The sequence below is a fragment of the Salvelinus alpinus genome, chromosome 1, assembly GCF_045679555.1.
Source record: "Salvelinus alpinus chromosome 1, SLU_Salpinus.1, whole genome shotgun sequence".
NCBI lineage: Eukaryota > Metazoa > Chordata > Actinopteri > Salmoniformes > Salmonidae > Salvelinus > Salvelinus alpinus.
In genome coordinates, this window is record NC_092086.1 from 63265006 (window position 1) to 63283516 (window position 18511).

Below are 18511 nucleotides of genomic sequence, written 5' to 3' on the forward strand. Positions count from 1 at the left end.
ACATAAAAATATTCATGATATAGCTGCAGTACAAAACGCTCAGATTCACTATTATACCGTGCATTGCTGAACGTGCGGACACCAAGCCAAACCAGGGAGCTATATAAGCAGATGGTTTGTAAATCTGCACTGATGTGAGCATGCGCTGTGGATTAAACGCACACCCGGAAATAAAAATCCAGAAACGGCGATTGTTTTTAACATGTTTAATTCATTGACAAAATGTAACGGCACATGACAAGGAATAGCTGAGCGGCGAAGGCTTCGACATAATGCTAGGGTTTATCATTTCATTTATTTGTGTATTAGTGGCAATACTAATACCACAGATAGAACAAACAGAAACATCTGTACTATTACTAAACCAGGACTGGGCCCACATCACTGACGATGCACCACCTGTGCCGCGCATAACCAAAGAGGAGTTATCTCTGTATAGCGGAGAGAACAGCAAGGGCCTTCACCTGTCCATCCTATAATGTTTACATATTTTGCACAACTCATCACATATGTATATATTATATTATACTGTATTTTAGTCTATACCGCCCCGACATTGCTCGTCCAAATATGTATATATTCTTAACTCCATTCCTTTACTTTAAATGTGTGTGTATTGTTGTGAAATTGTTAGATCTTACTTGTTAGATATTACTGCACTGTTTGAGCTAAAAACACAAGCATTTCGCTCCACCCGCAATAACATCTGCAAAACATGTGTATGTGACCAATACAATTTGATCCTAGGACAGGTGTTCGATGTAGAAAAAGGGATGAAGCACTATCATTTCTTTACAGGTGATTTTCTCTACCTAGCTAGCTAACTTAGTTGACTGCTTTGGCTAGTCAAAAAGGACTCCATTTGAAAGTTGCATCATCTTATCCTTTAAGGCTTTAAAAGTGTTCGTACACTGATTTTTGAACATTCAAAGCAACTGGGACGCATCCGTGGCAGGCATTGTTGTCACTTTAGCTTGCAACATAACTTCTGCGTGATAGGAACCCTGAGCACCACCAGCAATCAGTCTACACCACTGAGCACACACCCGGTGTTACAATGACAACTGACTGCTGTCTGAACACATGCAAATCCAATTTGTCACTTGTCTCTTGCTGTTTTGGACAGTCAGTATTCCAAAACGGATTTTTAAAAAATGATTTGAGCTTTAAGGCCTGCAGTGAGAACAAGCATTAAATGTACACAAAAACATGTACAAGATTATATAGCAAATACACTTCAAAAGATACACACAGATTTTGCCAGACTTGTGAATTAATGTAATGCTGCATCTCCGGCCTTTGTCACTGGGGACTTTACAGATACCAGTCTGACTGATGATGTGTCCAGTCTGACCTCTGCTCAGGTGGTGTCCCTGTAAGACTGGCTGACCTTCTATCACAAGGACTACAAGCCTATGGGTGGGTATCAATGCCTGTAGGCCATCGTATCTTCATACGAGGGTCCCATGCATGGTCCATTTGACCAATGAACTTTTGTCATGGAAACTAGCACAGTTGATATTATTGCACTCAATACTAGCCTGGGTACCGGTCTGTTAATAATGCAGTCTTGCCAACTCCTTATGGAATTGTGATGCATTTGCAAGCAGTGGAGTGCAATGATACTTATTGAACAGACTGGTACCCAGGCTAGTTCATTACATACATGAAAATAAGGTTCAAAGGCCCTCGCAGACAACCCGAGAACCGAGTTTGGAAAACCCTGTGTTAAACCAAAAGGACAAGAATATACAGAGAATCCTTTGACAGTTGTGAGATTCAAGTCCTCCCTCTGTGATATGCTGCAGGCAGACTGGTGGGGGCAGTTCTACAGTGACGGTGGAGAGCCCACAGAGGCCCTGCTGCAGGTGGAGGCAGCCCTAGAGGGGCAGACACTCAAGGACCAAGCCCAGGCTGAGAAGTAACACCTCCCAGCCTGCAACTCAGAGTGGAGCGCTGCCAGGAGAGGACGGGTCTGGTGCTCCACCAAGAGGTACTGACATCATGGTGCACAGAGAAACTTTGTGCATGTTTGACATTGCAGTCGGCAGTGCAGGCGACTACCGACTGATTGATCTAAAAATCACCCTGAATCATAAGTACCTACTCTTTTATATGTAGATCAGTCAGTAACAATCAACAATATACCATTGATTTGATGTTCTCGACCACGGCCATTGTATTTACTAGCCTAAGGTTGATGGTGGCAATGTGTGCGGGCCCTAACATGCTGAAGGATATCATACACTAGGGGGCGCTAACTCAAGCCTAAATAACATTAATCGTTGCCTCCTATCAACTAGTATGGATAGAAGCATTCACAGCCATCATAGAGATCAGTCTATGCTCTGGAAGCATTACTAGGGAAGTGTGTTTTTAAGCATGTAGCTCTGATTTGACTGTCCTTTTCTCTCCTCAGTGGTGGAGTGCAGAGATACTCGGCTGGCGTACCGAGGGTACTGTCTCCTGGCTCGGGCAGCTCTCACTGTGTGTGTCCAGAACTCCTCCACAGTGAAAACCCCTAACATCCAGGATTATGAGGGCATCCTCCTGGAGTGGCCTAGCCAGTCTCCAGATCTCAACCCCATAGAACATCTTTGGAGGGAGTTGAAAGTCCGTGTTGCCCAGCAACAGCCCCAAAACATCACTGCTCTAGAGGAGATCTGCATGGAGGAATGGGCCAAAATACCAGCAACAGTGTGTGAAAACCTTGTGAAGACTTACAGAAAACGTTTGACCTCTGTCATTGCCAACAAAGGGTATATAACAAAGTATTGAGATAAACTTTTGTTATTGACCAAATACTTATTTTCCACCATAATTTGCAAATAAATTAATAAAAAATCCTACAATGTGATTTTCTGGATTTTCTTTTCTCATTTTGTCTGTCATAGTTCAAGTGTACCTATGATGAAAATTACAGGCCTCTCTCATCTTTTTAAGTGGGAGAACTTGCACAATTGGTGGCTGACTAAATACTTTTTTGCCCCACTGTATATACTGTTATCTAAAACTTCCCAAGAGTTCTGAATTAGAATTACTGGGTATCTGATTGTCAGTTTGAAGATAACCTCTGTTGAATGGCTTCTGTTCTTTATGTATGTACATTTTAGTTTAGTTAATATGCAATATGTCAATTAATTGCAAGTGCAAATGGCCAAATACTGTACACTCAATAATTAGGAATAGAAGGGAAATGTTTAATACTACACTGAACCAAAATATAAATGCCACATGTAAAGTGTTGGGCCCATGTTTCATGAGCTGAAATGAAATATCCCAGAAATGTTCTATGCACAAATAGTGTATTTCTCCCATTTTGTGCAAAAATGTGTATTTAATCCGTTAGTGAGCATTTCTCCTTTGCCAAGATAATCCATCCACCTGACAGGTGTGGCATATCAAGAAGCTGATTAAACAGCATGATCATTACACAGGTGCAACTTGTGCTGGAGATAAGTGCAAATGGTGTAACTGTTCGCTGCTCTGGCACCCCAATGGTGGAACAAACTCCCCCACGACGCCAGGTCAGCGGAGTCAATCACCACCTTCCGGAAACACCTGAAACACCACCTCTTTAAGGAATACCTAGGATAGGATAAAGTAATCCTTCTAACCCCCCCCCTTAAAAGAGTTAGATGCACTATTGTAAAGTGGTTGTTCCACTGGATATCATAAGGTGAATGCACCAACTTGTAAGTCGCTCTGGATAAGAGCGTCTGCTAAATGACTTAAATGTAAATGTGCTGGAGATAATAAAAGGCCATTAATGTGCAGTTTTGTCACGGCACAATGCCACAGATGTCTCAAGTTGAGGGATCATGCAATTGGCATGCTGACTGCAGGAATTGAATGTTAATTTCTCTAGCATAAGCCGCCTCCAAAGTCATTTTAGAGAATTTGGCAGTACGTCCAACCAGCCTCACAACCGCAGACCACGTGTACGGCATCTTGTTGGCGAGCGGTTTACAGATGTCAACGTTGTGAACAGAGTGCCCCATGTTGGCGTGGGGTTGTTATGGGCAGGCATTAGCAACGGACAACGAGCACAAATGCATTTTGTCGATAGCAATTTGAATGCACATGGATACCGTGACGAGATCCTGAGGACCATTGTCACGCCATTCATCCGCCGCCATCACCTCATATTTCAGCATGATAAAGCACGGCTCCATGTCGCAAGGATCTGTACACAATTCCTGGAAGCTGAAAATGTCAAAGTTTTTCCATGCCCTGCATACTCACCAGACTTGTCACCCATTGAGCCTGTTTGGGATGCTCTGGATAAACAGCGTGTTCCAGTTCCCGCCAATATACTTTGCAGATACATTGAAGAGTGGGACAACATGCCACAGGCCACAATCAACAGCCTGATCAACTGCTGCATGAGGCAAATAGTGGTCACACCAGATACTGACTGGATTTCTGAGCCATGCCCCTCTTTTCAATTCAGATAATAAAAAATGCATTGGTCACATACACATGATTAGCATATGTTAATGCTAGTGTAGTGATATGCTTGTATTTTTATTTGGGGGGGGGGTCTGAACAACAGACACATATCTATATTTCCAGTCATGTGAAATCCATAGATTACAGCCTAATGAATTTATTTCAATTGACTGATTTCCTTATATGAACTGTAACTCAGTAAAATATTTGAAATTGTCATGTGTTTGTATTTTTCTTCAATACACCACACACAGAAATAACCATGTTTTATAAAACATGTTCGTACTTCCAACTAACTGGTAATTGTCAGAGGATATTCATTTGTGGTTAAGACAAAGGACAGGAGCGAACATGTGCCATGAAGTTGTACTTAAACATGTCTTGGACTAGCTGATTTTAGCAACACGGGTGTATTTAAATACACTAGCATTGCTCCCAATCGTAATAGTTGGCACAAAAACAGTCCCCGGGAACCTAGAAGTTAAATACAATTCCATTTAAAAACTTACTGTACCGGTGGGCAGGAAAGTTGGTCATTATGATGGGTGAATGAGACAATAGCTCAAGGATCGTATTATTAAACAGACTCACCGATCACTGTACCTGTACACAGCCCATCTGTAAATAGCATACCCAACTACCTCATCCCCATACTGTTATTTATTTTTTTGCTCTTTTGCACCCCAGTATCACTACTTGCACATCATCATGTGCACATCTATCACCCCAGTGTTAATGCTAAATTGTAATTATTTCAGCACTATGGAGTATTTATTGCCTTACCTCCCTAACCTTACATTTGCACACACTGTACATAGATTTTTCTTTTGTGTTGTTTTTGGTCGCACTGCTTTGCTTTATCTTGGCCAGGTCGCAGTTGTAAACGAGAACTTGTTCTCAACTGGCCTACCTGGTTAAATAAAGGTGCAATAAAAATTATATTTCAAAAATTAAACAGACTTGCCAAACGTGGGTCTGTTGTCGACCCACTTCCTCTCTAACCTCATGTCAAAAATAAAAGTCCCCCAAAATGTATTCCTTTATTGTCCACATGGCACATGTACAGGACTTTTATTTTGACATAACATAAGCAGAATGGAAGTTGGTCAACAAGAAACCCACGTTTGGAAAGTCCTTTTGATAATACGATCCTTTAGATATTTTCTCAAATTAACCCCATCATCCTGCCCAATCATCCTGCCCACCGGCATAGTAAATTGAAATGGAATTGTATTTAACTTCTGGCTTCCCGCTCACTGTTTTTGTGCAACCCAATACAATTGAGAGAAATGCTAGTCTCACGTTGCTAAAATACACTCACGTTGCTAAAAGCAGCTAGTCTTGGACATGTTTGTATTTAAAGTACAGAGCAAAAAACAATATCCTGTTCTTATTTTGATGACCTTTATGTAAAGTCGTCCTCCCTTTCACAAGGAAGAAACAGGCTAGATATCTGAGCATACTGAAACAATGTGCATAAAAGATTAGAGGCAAATATTTCAGTTGTCACAATTACAAAAAAAGCTAACTGCATTAAGTACAAAACAGTTGTAGTGGTCAAAAATATTATACATTTATCTGTACAATTTAACAATACCTAGAGCGGACCACTGACTGGCCAGTGGTCACCACCAACTCCTCTCACATTCTCTCCCCTTATGATCAGAAATGTCATGTAATCTTGATAAAGTGCACCTGTTAGGTTTTGAAATCAAGAATCAGAAAAATAATAAATGGCTTGTTTTCTTGACACAGATGAATAAACCTAGTTCTGGACTTGAAGGCATTAACATTTTAACATTTTCATTGAAATTGCTTTTTAGTCAAGGACTTCACTTAATCTGGTTCGGGGAAACCAGACGGGTAGGTCAAGACAACACCTGAATTGAGGCAATACCAATTGTTACATAAAACAAATCCCCAAGAGGACCTTACTATAGGCCCGGATTAAATGGAATGTACATGTCAGTGATCTGTGTGACAAACATAAATCAGGAGGACTACGATATTATAATAAAAAAAATGTATACACTACAAATTAAATGACATGCATAGACAGGCATTTTATCAAACGTATAATTTTATAGCGAGGATTATTTTGCATTTGGGACTAACAAAACCTTAAATGGTACAGGTTCTCACCTTTTCCAGTTCTCACGGAAAATACATTGATTAAACTTAGTAGTCCAGTATCTCGTCCCATTTACAGATTAAGTGGTGGTCTATAAATGCTTATGAGGTTGTTTTATGCAGTTACATTGAAATCATGTGAATACAATCTCACTTCCTTTTTTCACTTTTTTTTTTTTTTTTTACAAGCAGAGAGCTCACTTCTTTAACCAGTGACAGAGTTAAAATTGAGTGTTTCATTAACATTTTAATCATTGAATCAAAAATGTAATGTTGAAGCATTCATTAAAAAATATATTATTTTGTGTGTGAAAAAGCTGTCGTCCCAACAACAAAAAAACATGATCTGCTTCATAGTAACTCAACTCTATTCCCTTAAAATCCAACACACCGGTCTCTAGTTCTTATTAGAACCAGCCACATAGCCAACAGTAAAAAGTAGAGGGCAAAACAACAAAGTGATCATCTTAAATTGACAGAAGTAGAACAGAGTTGAACACCTGTAAACACTACAACAGAGGGGGTAAACCCAGCCCTGCATCCCAACAATTTATCATTTCTACCAGTGGGCACTGGTGAAATTTTTATAGCAGTCCTTTCTTTAAAATCTATGAAGGGAAGTCGGGAGAAAAGACAAGATTGTGATGCAGGGCAGGTCTTGGAGAGCAGCAGGTGTTTTGCTTTCTGTCTCAGCAGCACAGTGCAGTGATGGATTCATTTGATGAGTGGGCCAGTGAGTGGCTGCTACTGGAGAATACAGTCTGTTCGTTCTTCAGCTCCCAACAGAGACCAGGGTCTAACCGCTCCTGCAATCTGACACCATTACATGTTCATCACTGATTCTCATGATTCCTTCAAACATTTGATAAATTATATCTGGGGTCAAAACCACGATCAGTCCTTAGTAAGACAATCTGAATAACATCTCCCCTCCCCCACAACTAGCCCAGTCCTGGAGTCACTGAGCCAGCAAGCGTTTCCTTTAATCCAATTTCACATCATGATTACTTTGATCAAAAAAACAAATTTGATAAATTCTACTTCATAAGTCCTGCTAGAACTTTAACATATTTGTATAGACTGGAATGACTAGTACAGAGGTTGTGGTTCATCCATAACTCTGTCCAATAACTTTCCAGGAAGTTAGACCTGGCTGCTACTGCCGTGCCGCCACCTTTCCTGGTGTTGCCCAGCCCACAGTGCCAGGGTGGTGAGCCAGGCACGGCTAGCACCCCATAACGGGAAGATGAGGGAGGGAGGGTCGGATGGATGGAGGGGCATGCTGTCCGGTGCTGTTAGGACAACCCACCCAGAGTCAGCACGTCGAAGCAGATGTCACAGACCCTCACAGGCTTGTTCAGGTCAAACTTAATGATGGGGATTTCCTTTATGGAACACTTGTGGCAGAGTAAGCGGCCGCAGTGACGGCTGGGTGGAGACAGGGGAGGAGGGAGACAGGGAGCAAGGGGAGGGGGGAGTGGGAAGGAGATGAGTAAGAAGAGCAGAGTGGGGGAGACAGAGAGAGTTAGGTAATTAAAGGTCAACAGGACAGACTTTCACTTCACTTAAAAAGGGGCAATCAGATGTTCAAACGATAAAAGCACCACCCCGCCACTGTCATGGTAAAATAAAATGTAACCACTCAAATTCAGATATAATATTTGACAAAAAATATTTCAAACCTTGTGTGGGAATACTTGGGAAGAGATTTACAAAACAAAAAAATAAAAATCACATGGAGCTGATTTGCTGGTGTTTTTAGTCTTATGTCCCGAAAAAATGAATAATACAATCACCCGAGAGTCGCCAGTTGGGGAACCCTTGTATAAAAGTATTTGTTTACAATGTAAAACATTGGAGTAAAACAAGCTGATATTTAGGGTTCTGAAGTTCAACCAAGCTCACGGAGGCATTAATAGTGCTATATTACTCAAGAATCAATGGCTATACCATTAATTCATTTATAAGTCAAACAAAATGTTGCAACTGCAGATTGCCCCTTTAAAAAGGACTGAAGCAGTGTTTATTAGGAAACAGTTTTTCCGGATCTTACCAGTGATGTTTTCTTGTGGTGACTCCAAACTTGGCAGCACATTCATAACAGTTTGAGCCATCACACCACGGGGGCTCTTTGGACAACATATCTAAAACACACAAAAGGTAAAGTTACCTGCGTAACCCTGGTTACCTGCGTAACCCTGGTTATCTGTGAATATGGGTGAGATGTATCATGTGGGGTTTGCTAGGACCGCCTACTCTATTGGAAGTATCTATCAAAAGCTTCTCTGTTGTAGACAGACTGGTAGCGGTGAATGAGGAGACCCTCACTTCCATAAAAGGAGCCACTTTCCCGCCCTCTGGTTATCCTCAAGCATGCTTCTCTTTCTCACGCTCTGGCAAACAGGAGAATGCGGGATACAGCTCAGTCGTTACCAAAGAACCGGGGTTATGCAAGTAACCTTAAGTTCTCTTTCAAATGCACGTGGGGATATGGCCTACTCCGGTTTGGCAAAGCATCCTCTCCGAAGCCAGGGTAGTCCCAACATCAGCACCCCTCAGGTCCCAAAACTATAGGAGTATGCACCGAGAAGGTGCAGGGACACAACCCATCAGGGAAAAACCTCAAAGTGAGGGAAGCCCAGTACATGCCGCACAAAAACAGTGCACAAGAGGTAAATTCGTCTGCAGGAGAGCGCTCTTCAAGGCCCCTCCGAAGGCCAACACCCTTGCCATTATAAATAAATATAAATGTTCCCCATGACCCAGCAGGATATAGTCGAAAAGAGAACGATTAGGTTTCCCCATGCCTTGTTGTATAGAGTAGCAGTGCCCTCTGTCGGGAAAATTGGAGCGGTGCATACCAAAACTGGCTAGACTGACAGTCATAGCGCCATAGCAGTCAGAGGCAAAAGGCCATAGGCACGGGGAAAAAGAGCCACAGTGGATGGCGAAAAAGATTGCCTTACTGCTCCATGTGTCGGTGAGACCGGAGGGAGTGCTGACATGCTGACTTCTACCACAGGCTTTAACCTGAGAAGGCCCTGGGGGGAGAGCTTGAGGGAGGCAGGCAGGCAGGCACTCGGGGGAGGACACACAAAGTGCGTCTACTCCATTCTCTCATATGAGCACGGTTATAAAAGTGAGCTTCTGCACAGATACGTTTTTTTCCTTAACGCAGCTCTGCATTCCCACATCTGCGAAACTCGGAGTGGAAGGAGTAGCAACCGTTAAACCCAAAGAGAAAGAGGGTAGGGCAGAAAGCCGTAGACCTTGCACCACTAGCTTCCTCAGCCACAAGGGCTGCGCCCAAGGTTGGCCGACCCTTAACTTCCTTAGGAGGGTTAGAGGGGTGGATCCTTGATACGGCTGCAGTGTAAAACTGCTTCCCTACAGGTTTGAACTGGTTCAGGGGCCTAGCCTGAGTTTTGGCAGACTGTTGTGTTGCAGAGGACCTCATTCCCCCAAGGCCAGCTCTTTGTTCCCTGCCAGCTGTGAGCAAGATGCAGGAACCAACAGGCTGCCACAGTGACCCAGGTCTGCAGAGCAGAAGAAGTTGAAGTCTTCGCCACCTTTCTTGCACATTTCACACTTCTGCCACATGGCGGCGACTTTTGTTGTTGGCTATGACTGATATTTACTTCTGGAGGCTGTTCTATTAGGCACGGAGTGGAGACGGTGCTTGTTGGCGACTAACATTGAACTCACTCAGCCTTGGTTTGAATCTCAAAAAGGTGCAGAGGGCACAACTGAACGTTATGTAAACTATACCAGACAGCCAAGTGGTAAAGCCAGCCTTGCCCCGTTAGCTAGCTGTTTCAAGCCATCTCGTGGACCAGATCATCACCTAGCAGGGCCGTCTCATTAAGCACAACGCAATCAATGCTAGGCAAACTAAATACCAGAGCCAAGCTAGCAATAGCCAGACTGCTAACACCAGCTAGCTAACCAGTGAGGTCTAGTAGACTGGCCAAGCACAGGCCGGTACTCAGTAAAATCTCACTCGCAGGACTTGTTAGAGAATTTCCCATTGCAGGGGCCATAACTCTGGAGTAAAAGCATTGCATAACTGGGTTATGCGTGCTAGTCAACGCTTTCGGTGTTGCTAGCTAGTGTTCACTCACCTAGCTGGTGAATGGCCGAGCTAGCCAGCACCACGTTAGCCAAAGACAACCGAGTGAATAGCGTTGTTTCTTCGGGTTTGAGAGTTTCTTTTTACCATAGGACTGTAAGGTGTAGCTGGTCAGTTTAGCCAATGAAAGCGAGTGAACGTTAGGTGTACTAAAACGAGAGAAGCAAGCTTTTCAGCATTGCTGCAAATTAGCCTTGACAGGCGTGAGCTACTTCATTAGATGCCTCGCGACTAATGGCTAGCTGAAGTGAGCACTATGTATGAATGCTATAGCCGTGAGGCTAGTGTAGGCGTTAGCTAGCTAGCAACCACCTCGTGAGGCTAAGGGTAATCTACAGCTAGTATAGTGCTATCCGAAAGGAACAGCATGGGTGCATTGTTCGAAATCGGGCTGAAAATCTCCACAACCATAATGCCGTGAGACTAAACCAGTCAGTCGAGTCAACACAAAAGAGTGAACATAGGTTGTACCAAACGAGAGAAGGGAGCTAGCAATACTATGGTCTGTGCAGGTAGGGAACTCGTTTCTGCGTTATCTAGCCATGCTAATGCATTCGTATGTGTAGGTAGGAATGATAGTGTGGTTAGCTTGCTTTCCAGCGAGCTAGCCACTGTAAGATAGCTAGTTAAAAGCCTCGTGGCTAATGCTAGCTGGGGTGAGCATAGTAATGCGCACGCTAGCATCTACCTCGTGGCTAAGGAATGCTGTATCTAGCATAGTGCTAGCCGAAGGGAACCGCATGGGGGCAGTTCAATTTCGGGTAGGTATTCTCCCACGACTGCAGTGTCGTGAGGTTAGCCAGTCGCTCTAGTTAATACAAACAAATAAACTTAGGTTAAACGAGACAAGAGAAGGGAGCTAGCAATATTACCGTGTTGCAGGTAGTAATGCTGGTGTGGTTAGCTTTCCTGGGGCGTTAGCTAACTAGCAGCTACATTGTGGCGAGCTCAGTGTTGGCTGAAGGAAACCGCGTTGGGGCAGAGTTGGCCTTCAGATTGTGCTCCCGCGACCGACGGAGCCTTGAGGCAGAGACGGTCGGTCTAGTTAACACAACGGGTAAACGTAGGTTAAACTAGACAAGAGAGCTAGCAATGCCACCATGTTGCAGGTAGGGTATTCTAGTGAAGTTAGCTTAACTCTCAGCGAGCTAGCCATGTTAGCCTTGCAGCGTGGGCTAACTGAGTCTCAATAGCTATCCGTGAGACAGAAGTAGAAAAGTAATTTCTACATGAAAAAAAACCTTAAGATTAGTACTCAACCAGCGATATCCTTCACGGTTCACTTGTAAGCAGATTAAGCAGGCAAACAGGTATCCAACCGATATGAGGAGAGCTAGAGTACTGAGGAAGAGAAGCAATAAAAAACAGAGGGTGGGAGAGTGGCTCTTTTTGATAGATATTCCCAAGAGAGAAGGCAGTCCTAGCGATACATCGAAACGAGTATTTGAAAGCGAACACAATGAGAATTGCTCCCCTTCTTCTTAAAAACACCTATTAAAATTGTACCGACCGTGACGATCATGATTAATGCATGGATCAAAAGATCAAATAAACTCTTCTCTATGCTTAACTGATATATAACTACTGTAAACTACGGACTGTATTCTTATGAACTGTACTCTATGCTGAACTACTGTACAACAAACCAATTGCAGTGAATAGCATATCTATTCAAGGAGTACACCAGGACCAAGCGTCTCACCTAGAAGGCGGAAGAGCAGCTGCTTGGTGGCTACTTGGTAGTTGAAGATGTTGATTCCCTGGTTGTTGTTGAGGCCCATACGAGCTCCAGACCTCACAATGGCACGACAGAGGTTAGCATTGCCCTTCATGTAGGCCAGCAACAGAACTGAGGAACAAAAATGTTTGATGTTATTCTTTAGAACAGGGGTGTCAAACATATGGCCAGCGGGGCAGATCCCGCGGGTGGTTTGAGCAAAACATTTATTTTCTGCCATTGAAATGACTTAAACCAAATTGAAACGAAGTATAAATGATAATGGATCTACCTACATTTATAGTCTTCATTCTGTCCAACTTGCTAAGAGTCATTGAAACGAAAGCTAGACAGTCAGGGGAGCATCAAATCCCAAAAGCGAAGGAAAGAGGACTAGTTTTAGCTCATTTTGACCGTGGGGAAATATAATACATTTTATGTTTGAAACCACTGTTCTAATGAATAACATCTTAACATCAGTAAGAACAAGAAAGAGGAGAGAGCACACCTCCATCCACATCAACAGGGCTGTAGTGAAGCGGATCGAGAGCTTCAAGTTCCTTGGCATCCACATCACTAAGGAGTTAACATGGTAGACAAACACCCGCACAGTCATTAAGAGGGCATGACAGCGCCTCTTCCCCCACAGGGGGCTGAAAAGATTTGGCATGGGCCCTTAGATCCTCAAGAAGTTCTACAGCTGCACCGTCGAGAGAATCTTGCTTGGCTGCATCACCGCTTGGTATGGCAAATGCACCACCCTCGATGGCAAAGCGCTACAGAGGGTGGTGCAGACAGCCTATTACATCACTGGGGCAGAGCTCCCTGCCATCCAGGACCTCTATATCAGGCGGTTCAAGTGTAAGATCAGAACAATTGCCAAAGACTCCAGACAACCAAGCCATAGACTGTTCACTTTGCTACCGTCCGGTAAACAGTACCGGAGCATCAGCTTTCGGACCAACAGGCTGCGAGACAGCTTCTATCCCCATAAGACTGTTAAATAGCCATAAGACTACTAAAAATAGTTAAAGGTAGAATGTGCAGATATCGTTAAGCAAGTTCCTTGTTGCTAAAATTCTAATAGTTCACCTTATTTCAATTTATGCGACAAAACAAGCAGTCGTGTAGAGAATCATTGTACCATCTAAACTGCTGTGAAATATATTTTCCATAACCAAAAATATTATATTTTCAGCTGTTTGAAGCTGGTGTACAAAACCGAAAGTGAAACAAGCACGGGAAGCATAGAAATAGCACACATTGAACAGATCTACTGCTTCTTAGACTTGCCTTCATAGAAAATGACAAATCAATAAATCACATTCCTATGTGAATTTGGTCGGGTCGCCCAAAAAGTTACATATTGCAGCTTTGATCAATGGTTACCCGGACTATTTGCACTGAACCTATCTTGCAGTGACTATGCACACTAACAAGACTATATACAGTGCCTTCAGAAAGTATTCACACCCCTTGAGTTTTCCGACATTTTGTTGTGTTACAGCATGAATTTAAAACCGATTAAATTGTGTCACTGATCGACACACAATACCCCATAATGTCAAAGTGGAATTTTGTTGGTAGACATTTTTGGAATGTAAAGATACCTTAATATAAAATGAAAAGTAAAAGTGAGTCGCCCAGTAAAATTCTACTTGAGTAAAAGTACATATAATTTAAAAAAATCCTTATATTAAGCAAACCAGACTGTACAATGTTATTGTTTTTTACATTTACGGATAGCCAGTGGTACACTCCAACACGCAGACATAATTTACAAACAAAGCATTTGTGTTTAGTGAGTCCGCCAGATCAGAGGCAGTACGGATGTTCTCTTGATAAATGTGTGAATTGAACCATTTTCTGTCCTTCTAAGCATTCAAAATGCAACGAGTACTTTTGGGTGTCAGGGAAAATGTGTAAAGTACATTCTTTTCTTTAAGAATGAAGTAAAAAGTAAAGTGAAGTAAAAGTCAAAGTTGTCAAAAATAAATAGTAAAGTACAGATACACCAAAAAACGAATGAAGTAGTACTTTAAAGTATTTTTACTTAAAACTTCTTATGGCTGCAATCCCGCTACCGGGATCGATATGACAACAGCCAGTGAAAGTGCAGGGCGCCAAATTCAAACAACAGAAATCTCATAATTAAAATTCCTCAAACATACATGTGTCTTATATCATTTTAAAGGTAATCTTGTTGTTAATCCCACCAAAGTGTCCGATTTCAAATCTGCTTTTCAGCGAAAGCACTACAAACAATTATGTTAGGTCACCACCAAACCACAATTTCCAGCGAAAGATAGCAGTCAGAAAAAGCAGAAATAGAGATAAAATGAATCACTAACCTTTGATTATCTTCATCAGATGACACTCATAGGACTTCATGTTACACAATACATGCATGTTTTGTTTGATAAAGTTCATATTTATAACAACAAATCTGAGTTTACATTGGCGCGTAACATTCACTAGTTCCAAAAACATCAACTGATTTTGCATAGCCACATCGTTTCAACAGAAATACTCATCATAAATGTAGATGATAATACAAGTTATACACATGGAATTATAGATATACCTCTCCTTAATGCAACCGCTGTGTCAGATTTCAAAAAAACTTTACGGAAAAAGCAAATCATGCAATAATCTGAGACGGAGCTCAGAACAATAGCCAAATTAGCCACAATGTTGGGGTCAACAGAAACCAGAAAATACATGATAAATGTTTCCTTACCTTTGATGAACTTCATCAGAATGCAGTCCTAGGAATCTCAGGTCCACAATAAATGCTTGATTTGTTCGATAATGTCCGTTATTTATGTCCAATTAGCTACTTTGGTTAGCGCGTTTGGTAAACAATTCCAAAGTCACAAAGCGCGTCCACTATAACGTGACGAAATGTCCAAAAGTTCCATAACAGTCAGTAGAAACATGTCAAATGATGTACTGAATCAATCTTTAGAATGTTGTTAACATACATCTTGAATAACGTTTCAACCGGAGAATTAGATTGACTTCAGTTGAGCAATGGAACGGAGATGCCGATCACGTGAACGCGCGTGGTCAGCTCGTGGCAGTGGTGACTAATTCCTGTCTCCTTCGGCCCCCCTTCACATTAGAGTCATCAGACAAAGTTCTATTGACTGTTGACATCTACTGGAAGCCGTAGGAAGTGAAAACTCATCCATATCTCGCTGTAATTTCAATGAGAGCTTGGTTGAAAATCTAGCACCCTCAGAAAAAATCCGGAACAGGAAGTGGAACTTCTCAGGTTTTTGCCTGCCATATGAGTTCTGTTATACTCACAGACATAATTCAAACAGTTTTAGAAACTTCAGAGTGTTTTCTATCCAATACTAATAATAATATGCAAATATTAGCAACTATGACTGAGGAGCAGGCCGTTTCCTCTGTGCACCTTTCATCCAAGCTACTCAATACTGCCCCTGCAGCCATAAGAAGTTAAGTACTTTATGCCACTGAATGCCTTTGGACAATAATTATTCAACCCCTTTGTAATGGCAAGCCTAAATAAACTTCAGGAGTAAATATACTCTTAACAAATCACGTAATAAAAGTTGCATGGACTCATTCTGTGTTCAATAATAGCGGTTAACATGATTTTTGAGCAACTACCTCATCTCTGTACACCACACATACAACCATCTGTAAGGTCCCTCAATAAAGCAGTGAATTTAGAGCACAGATTTAAGCACAAAGTCCAGGGAGGTTTCTCAATGCCTTGCAAAGAACGACACCAATTGGTGGATGTGATTTTTATTTTATTTTAAAATAAGCAGACGCTGAGCATGTTGAAGTTATTAATTAGGCTTTGGATGGTGTATCAACACACCCAGTCACTACAATGATAAAGGTGTCCTTCCTATCTTGCAGGAGAGTAACGAAACTGCTTAGGGATTTAACATAAGACCAATTGGTGATTTTAAAACAGTTACAGAGTTTAATAGTCGTGATAAGAAAACTAAGGATGGATCAACAATGTAGTTACTCCACAATACTAACTGGAGGTCGACCGATTAGGATTTTTCAACGCCGATACCGATTATTGGAGGACCAAATAAAGCCAATACCGATTAATCGGACAATTTTTATATATATATTTATAATAATGACAATTACAACAATACTAAATGAACACTTATTTTTAACTTAATATAATACATCAATAAAATCAATTTAGTCCCAAATAAATAATGAAACATGTTCAATTTGGTTTAAATAATGCAAAAACACAGTGTTGGAGAAGAAAGTAAAAGTGCAATATGTGTCATGTAAAAAAGCTAACGTTTAAGTTCCTTGCTCAGAACATGAGAACATATGAAAGCTGGTGGTTCCTTTTAACATGAGTCTTCAATATTCCCAGGTAAGACGTTTCAGGTTGTCGTTATTACAGGAATTTATAGGACTAGTTCTCTCTATACCATTTGTATTTCATATACCTTTGCCTATTGGATGTTCTTATAGGCACTATAGTATTGCCAGCCTAATCTTGGGAGTTGATAGGCTTGAAGTCATAAACAGCGCTGTGCTTCAAGCATTGCGAAGAGCTGCTGGCAAACACAGGAAAGTGCTGTTTGAATGAATGCTTACGAGTCTGCTACTGCCTACCACCGCTGAGTCAGACTACTCTATCAAATCACAGACTTAATTATAATATAATAAACACACAGAAATACGATCCTTAGGTCATTAATATGGGCAAACTACCATTTCGAAAACAAAATGTTTATTCTTTCAGTGAAATACGGAACCGTTCCGTATTTTATCAAACGGGTGGCAACCCTAAGTCTAAATATTGCTGTTACATTGCACAACCTTCAATGTTATGTCATAATTATGTAAAATTCTGGCAAATTAATTACGGTCTTTGGCTGGAAGACATGCTCTTTACACAGATTGCAACAAGCTAGGCAGCCCAAACTGCTGCATATACCCTGACTCTGCTTGCACTGAATGCAAGAGAAGTGACACAATTTCCCTAGTTGATATTGCCTGCTAACATGAATTTCTTTTAACTAAATATGCAGGTTTAAAAAAATATACTTGTGTATTGATTTTAAGAAAGGCATTGATGTTTGTGGTTTAGGTACATTTGTGCAACAAATGCGTTTTTTTGCGCTTTTGTTAAATAATCACTTAGGATTCACTTTTGGCAAAGTTGAAGAAGGCTGTGATTCGATGATAAATGAACAAAAAATGCCGATTGTTATGAAAACGTGAAAATCGGCCCTACCAAAGTTTTGCCCCAGCTAACTCCAATAATCACCTAATCATGATATTCAGTTTAGAATTCAATTTGATTAATCAGCTGTGTTTGCTAGATGAGAAAAAGTGTGACACCAAATCAGGCCCTCGAGGACTGGAGTTGCCCCACCCCTGCACTATTTTTTGAATTTAGTCTGTAAAATCAACAAGGGGTATGAACACTTTCTGAAGGCACTGTAAATGTCATTAAAAATTACTTACACAAGTAAGACATTTAAAACTAAGGCCGCTGTTAGTAATGACAGAAACACTCAACCCAAAGGGCCTTGATCCAGCCAGTCAGATATAGATTACATTACCTCAGCACCTTGCTCTCCTTCCTACCGGTGTTCAGGGCTGGGCGAAATATGGCCTGAAAATCATATCTAGACTTATGGGTGATTCATGATATACATCTCGATTTTAAATGTTCTCTCTAAATAAGCTTTGTTGTACAGTCGTGGCCAAAAGTTTTGAGAATGACACAAATATTCATTTCCAGAAAGTTTACTGCTTCAGTGTCTTTAGATATTTTTGTCAGATGTTACTATGGAATACTGAAGTATAATTAGAAGCATTTCATAAGTGTCAAAGGCTTTTATTGACAATTACATGAAGTTGATGCAAAGAGTCAATATTTGCCCTTCTTTTTCAAGACCTCTGCAATCTGCCCTGGCATGCTGTCAATTAACTTCTGGGCCACATCCTGACTGATGGCAGCGCATTCTTGCATAATCAATGCTGGGAGTTTCTCAGATCTTGTGGGTTTTTGTTTGACCACCCGCCTTGAGGATTGACCACAAGTTCTCAAT

At 41.5% G+C, this 18511-nt stretch overlaps 1 protein-coding gene and 1 pseudogene across 3 annotated transcripts in view; one reads left to right on the top strand and one right to left on the bottom strand.

Annotated features, from left to right (window-relative positions):
* Positions 1 to 1280: 1280 nt before the first annotated feature.
* Positions 1281 to 2846, top strand: LOC139563965 (neuferricin-like; annotated as a pseudogene).
* A 2991-nt stretch (positions 2847 to 5837) lies between these two features.
* LOC139583004 (rabankyrin-5-like) overlaps positions 5838 to 18511 on the bottom strand; it is a 45807-nt gene continuing 33133 nt past the window's right edge. For 2 of the 3 annotated variants that reach the window (XM_071413631.1, XM_071413614.1), the window contains 3 exons: positions 12414 to 12560; positions 8636 to 8726; positions 5838 to 8010 (listed from right to left, as the gene is read on the bottom strand). In XM_071413631.1, the coding sequence (XP_071269732.1) occupies positions 7878 to 8010; positions 8636 to 8726; positions 12414 to 12560 (371 nt within the window). In that variant the 3' untranslated portion in view covers positions 5838 to 7877. Of the gene's footprint in view, positions 8011 to 8635; positions 8727 to 12413; positions 12561 to 18019; positions 18073 to 18511 lie in introns of those variants that run through there. The other variant, XM_071413621.1, reaches the window with a different exon arrangement.